Here is a 5,000-nt window from a genome sequence, read left to right on the forward strand (position 1 = left end):
ATCTGCTTTCCATGAGGTGAAAGATGTGGAAGGTCTCCTGCTCTAGAGATCCAACCCCTATTCGGATGAATGTGAATGCTGACTTCACCTCAGGAAACTGCAACCCTCACCTTCTCACCTACATCAGTACTTAAATTTACTAACACCCTAGTAGCTGAATGAATCTCCACAAAGTCTAGTGGAACATATTCCCAGAAGTGTGGAGCTAAATATAACAGCAAATGGGGACTAAATGTGGAAAGAGATGTTAAAAAAGAAGCATATACCAATCTGATCAGGTGTCCACAAACTTTTGGTCATAGAGTGTATTTCTGAGTGCTGCTACAAATTAAGTATAACATGGAGAGAGGATATTGCCCCTGGTGTTCTAGTGGTTAAGATGCAGCGCTCTCACCGCTGCGACCCGGGTTCGATTCCCGGTCAGGGAACCATCCCCAGCCACTCTTAGTGCCGGTCCCAAGCCCGGATAAATTGGGGAGGGTTGCGTTAGGAAGGGCATCCAGCGTTAAAACATGTGCGGAGGATCCGCTGTGTGACCCCTAATGGGAGAAGCCGAAAGAAAGTTTGTTTGTTTATGGAGAGAGGATATTGCTTATGCTAGCAGTGCTTTTATATAAAACCTGTCTCTCTTTCACACACTCAAACACACAAACACACACACACACACACACACACACACAATAAAGCATTTTCTATCAAAAATATATATAAAAATATTTGTCACTAAAAATAATAACTTTTCAGCACAGACTTGATTTTCATAGTGCCACAGAGTTCAGTACAACACTAGTTCTAATCTCTTATTCTATACATTGTTAGGAATTATGCTATTGCTATGTCGATAGCAACAAGTCATGCTAGTCCTGCTAGTAATCACGCAATGTCACACTACATGCTCACGATGCAATACACAAATCTCAATTACTTTCTTTCTAAATAATCGATGTAGCTCTCTATATGTATATATATATACTAGCTAGTTTAGTGTTAAAAGTGTAAACTAGCTGAACCGAGTGCTAATAGCCAAGTGCTAGTATGCTAGTAGCAAGTCTCTTGCACGCTGGCATACACGTTCGATACAGCACTTATTATAAAAAAAAAAAACACAATTCTGTTGTAGGAGCAATTCAAAAAGCTAATAAAGCACTATCGATGCTTAAGATTGTTAGCAAAGACGATAAGCTAGCGTGTCTCCAAGGGGACGAGTGTTTCGGCAGGTGCCACGTGCCGCTACAAAGCCTCTTTTATTTATTCCCACTACAATCGCAGAAGTCTCCAGATAAAGGAGATGTAAGACCTCGAGTCTCTCTCATCCCTCTGAGAGTTAAACTAGTGAAACGTCCTCACAATGCTGCACTAGTCTCTTTGAGAAGGGAACGTAAGACCCTTTTCAAATGGGTCCCTTTGTCATGTAAGGTCTTTTAATGTCTCCGAAACACGCTGCCTGTTCAGTAATGTGTAATAGGACACGCCCCTTTTTCAGTGCTAAATCTACAACGACCTTCAGTTCGAACTTTCCCTTTAATCTGTAATGTGCGGAACGATGACACGGGTCAGTTTTTTGGAAGACAGCGTTAATCCAGAGGGGGGTTTCCACAAAAGTTTCTGGAAGTTGGTTGGTTGTGCTCCTCAGGTCCCTGGTGGTCCTGATTTTACCAAGTGACAAGTTTCTTTGGGTTAAAACTGGACTTTTAAGACTAAAATAAAGTAACAAGGTGATAAAACTCAATAGTGTAAATAGTAAACCCTGGATTCTAGGCAACATGACAGACATCCATTAAGGTGTCTCTGTACAGGACCTTGCCTCATGATATCACTGGTAACGATTCACGATGTGATTATTATATTATCCCTGCTTTGGATGAGCTTAGCCAATCAGATATTAGATTACATTTTTGCATCCAGTTGTCAGTCAGTAAAGTCAGGACACTCTGTGGTTTCCAGGGACATTTCAGCAGGTTTGGTCCTCACTAATCGAAGTTATTTGCAGGTGTGGACGTCGTAGACACGCAGACACTCCTGACAGCTGACGTAGCAGCACCAGTGGAAGACGCAGTGACACTTCTCTTTGCGTCTCTCCGTCCTGGTGTTGTGTCCTCGTCCACAGCAGAGCAGCTCGCAGCCGTCGATGCCGTGCGACGTCAGGTTACACGTTCGATCCCTCGTCCCGAACGAACCTGTCTCCATGTTTGGCTCACAGAAATTGGGCGAATTCTCATAGTAAATAAGGTCTGTCTCCGTAGGCGGTTTAAAGAAAGTAAATTTGGGCCGCAGCGTTTCGACCCAGCCGCGAGACTCCCTGTGTTTCTCCACCACCATCTCAGAAGCGCTGTCGTATTTGTCCTTCATGTAGTCACCGATTTTGTGAAAGTCTGGCTGTGAAAACCAGCATGTCTTCACCTCGCAGCTTCCTGACAGGCCATGACATTTACACTTCAGGTACATGTGCTCGGTGATGGACTGTGGGGAGATGACAATGAGACGTGAGGTTAGCGTTAATAAAGTCTACAGACAAAAGAAAATGGTGGTCAGTAGTAAAGTGTATTCAGTTAAATGGTATTTAATAGTATAAGTATTTTAGCTGTAAAAACTCACCATCCTGCCTGCCTCATTGTTGTGGCGGTTCATGGCCGATCGGGCATCAGGTCGGTTCTCACGTGCATCAGCGAATTCCCGTGACACCATGTTCCCAAAGTTAATGTCCTCACTGCAGCCACCCCACTTCCAACCCTCCCCTGATGGAGCTTTACGTATCATATCACAGCCACAGATTGTAGCTGAACCATCAGCACAACCTCGAGTCACGGCAAACGCTATTCCTGCAGAAGCAATGGCATGAACGAACGCTGCCTCCCTTGTGGCTGTGGAACAAAATGAAGTGGGACAAGCAATTATCATCAGTAGTAAAATGGGGGTCAGTAGTAAAGTATATTCAGTACGATGGTAGTCAGTAGTTTAGTTCATAATTAAAATGATAGTCAGTAGTATATTTAGTAAAACTATACTCATTAGTAAGGTTCCATACAGTGTTGGTCAGTATTAAAGTGACTAGAGTATAATCGTACTCTATAGAATAATGGGTTCACTAATATAATATATATGTTATAATGGTAGCACGTAGTTTATTATATTCAGTACAATGTCCCTCAGTAAAAAAGTATATTTAGTACAGATATGAGATATATTAAAACAACCTCATATGAGGTCAAAAGAGGAATTTGTTCAATTTTAACCTGTAAGGCTCTCTGTATGGTAGTGTTAGCATGAGACTGTTAGCATGGCAGAGAGACGAGTCATTGAGGATCAAGCACATCCTCCTAAATAACGGGTAAACACACTTGCACCACAGACCTGTAATTACACAGGCTCGAATAAGCAGCTCAGGGCTGAAGTACACCATGAAGCATTATATGTTCCTTACTCAACAGCCCATTGTTTTATTCAGAGCAACCACAATTTCAAGAAAAGAAAAAGAAAACAAAAACAAATAATCAGTTATAAAACACAAGAGCTGCTGATATTATGCACAGAATCACTTTCTAACGCTGATAAAACCTGCAGCAAGAACCTGTGATAAATCCACTGAATTCTTGTGCGGTCTTGTATGGCAATGTGTGTGTGTGTGTGTGTGTGGGTAGAAATATAAATTAAGCCATTCTCTCTCGGCAGCAGGTTTGAACTAGTTAGAGAAATTAAAGGTGCGGAAAATTATGTTGCAACCGACTTTTGACTCCAAACCGCAGAGTGAAAGAACTTGAAATGAGCCTTCGATGTCTTGGCATATTAACCACTGTCAACTTTTCAGCCATAAAATGTTTTATTGCAAAAGTTACGGGATCTTTTTTCTGCAGGCACTCCTAAAAGTTCATGTGAGCTCATGTTAATGTAGTGAAAAAAGCAACATGTGGTTTAAAATGTTACTACATCACATTAGAAAGGAATATGACCCCGATAACCTACTCACTAGTTGACTGATTAGCAGTTAGACTAAAAATATATATATATTTAAAAAAAAAAAAAAGAGCATTAAAATGGAATATAAAATAAAATAAAAAAAAGATTTTAAACAGGAAGTCGCATTTATATACTGGGATGCAAAAAGAGTATGATTAGCATAGCATAGCATGTGAGATTTGCACACTACATAAATTCACACACCCATATCCATTTCAAGTTTATACTTCCAAGGAAATGATGAAAACAATTTGATGATGCATCCAGTGAAATGCTCCCTAAAGCAAGCTGCTACAGTAGCAGCTTGTTAGCAGTAAACATTAGCAGTGGGAACACTACATCTTTTTCTTGACTCAGATCTTTGAATCTTATTTAGCAAAATAAACAAGTTTTTATTTAAGACATTTTGCTCATTTCAATTCAATTTTTGCAATTTAGAAGTTCAACTTCACCAACACATCTTCTAACACACACACTGATGTTTTATGATCCAAAGAAGGAGAATCTAATAACATTGTTAAGAAAACAGAAATGACCTGTACCAGAGCAAACCGCTGGTCTCTTATGAGCCGTTATACCTAGGTTGAGCAAAAGGTGCAGGCTATTTGTTGGTACCTAGAATAATAAAGACTACAGTAGGTAGATATGGAATGTTTTGGTGAACTGGGATATTTGGATGCTGTCGTTCACTAAAGTTTTTCGACTAAGTAGGATGGAGCTTTATGTCTCAGGGATCCCTTATGTGTTAACTTCTTGATCTTGCTTTTGGTTACCGATACCGGTGTTCCCGTCCTTTCATTCTCTCTGGACCTGTCTGATTCATCTTGACACAATACCTCTAGATGAAGTCTAGTCTAGACCAGTCTTTGCTGCTGAGTATGGTTCCACATGAACAGCCTAAAGATCCATGAGGTTCCTGATGTTTGAACTCAAAAACCATGATGATGGATTTAGACTGTAATTAATGTAAAAACAGCTACAATGGTTTAGGTCTGCAATCATTATGGACAGTTTTTCACTCGTCTTTTTCAGTGAATAGGTGAAAA

General features: G+C 40.5%; 2 protein-coding genes across 2 annotated transcripts in view; one reads left to right on the forward strand and one right to left on the reverse strand.

Moving 5' to 3' along the window:
• The window catches only part of LOC310725889 (uncharacterized protein), a 537,758-nt gene that overhangs the window by 497,505 nt on the left and 35,253 nt on the right, over nucleotides 1–5,000 (forward strand). The window lies entirely within an intron of this gene.
• Nucleotides 581–5,000, reverse strand: part of wnt3a (wingless-type MMTV integration site family, member 3A) — a 19,025-nt gene continuing 14,605 nt past the window's right edge. The window contains exons 3-4 of the mRNA XM_083540924.1: nucleotides 2,596–2,861; nucleotides 581–2,460 (exon numbers count right to left, since the gene is read on the reverse strand). Coding sequence (XP_083397050.1) covers nucleotides 1,981–2,460; nucleotides 2,596–2,861 — 746 coding nt within the window. The 3' untranslated portion in view covers nucleotides 581–1,980. The remainder of the gene's footprint in view (nucleotides 2,461–2,595; nucleotides 2,862–5,000) is intronic.

This window comes from Silurus aristotelis, assembly GCF_946808225.1.
Source record: "Silurus aristotelis genome assembly, chromosome: 5".
NCBI lineage: Eukaryota > Metazoa > Chordata > Actinopteri > Siluriformes > Siluridae > Silurus > Silurus aristotelis.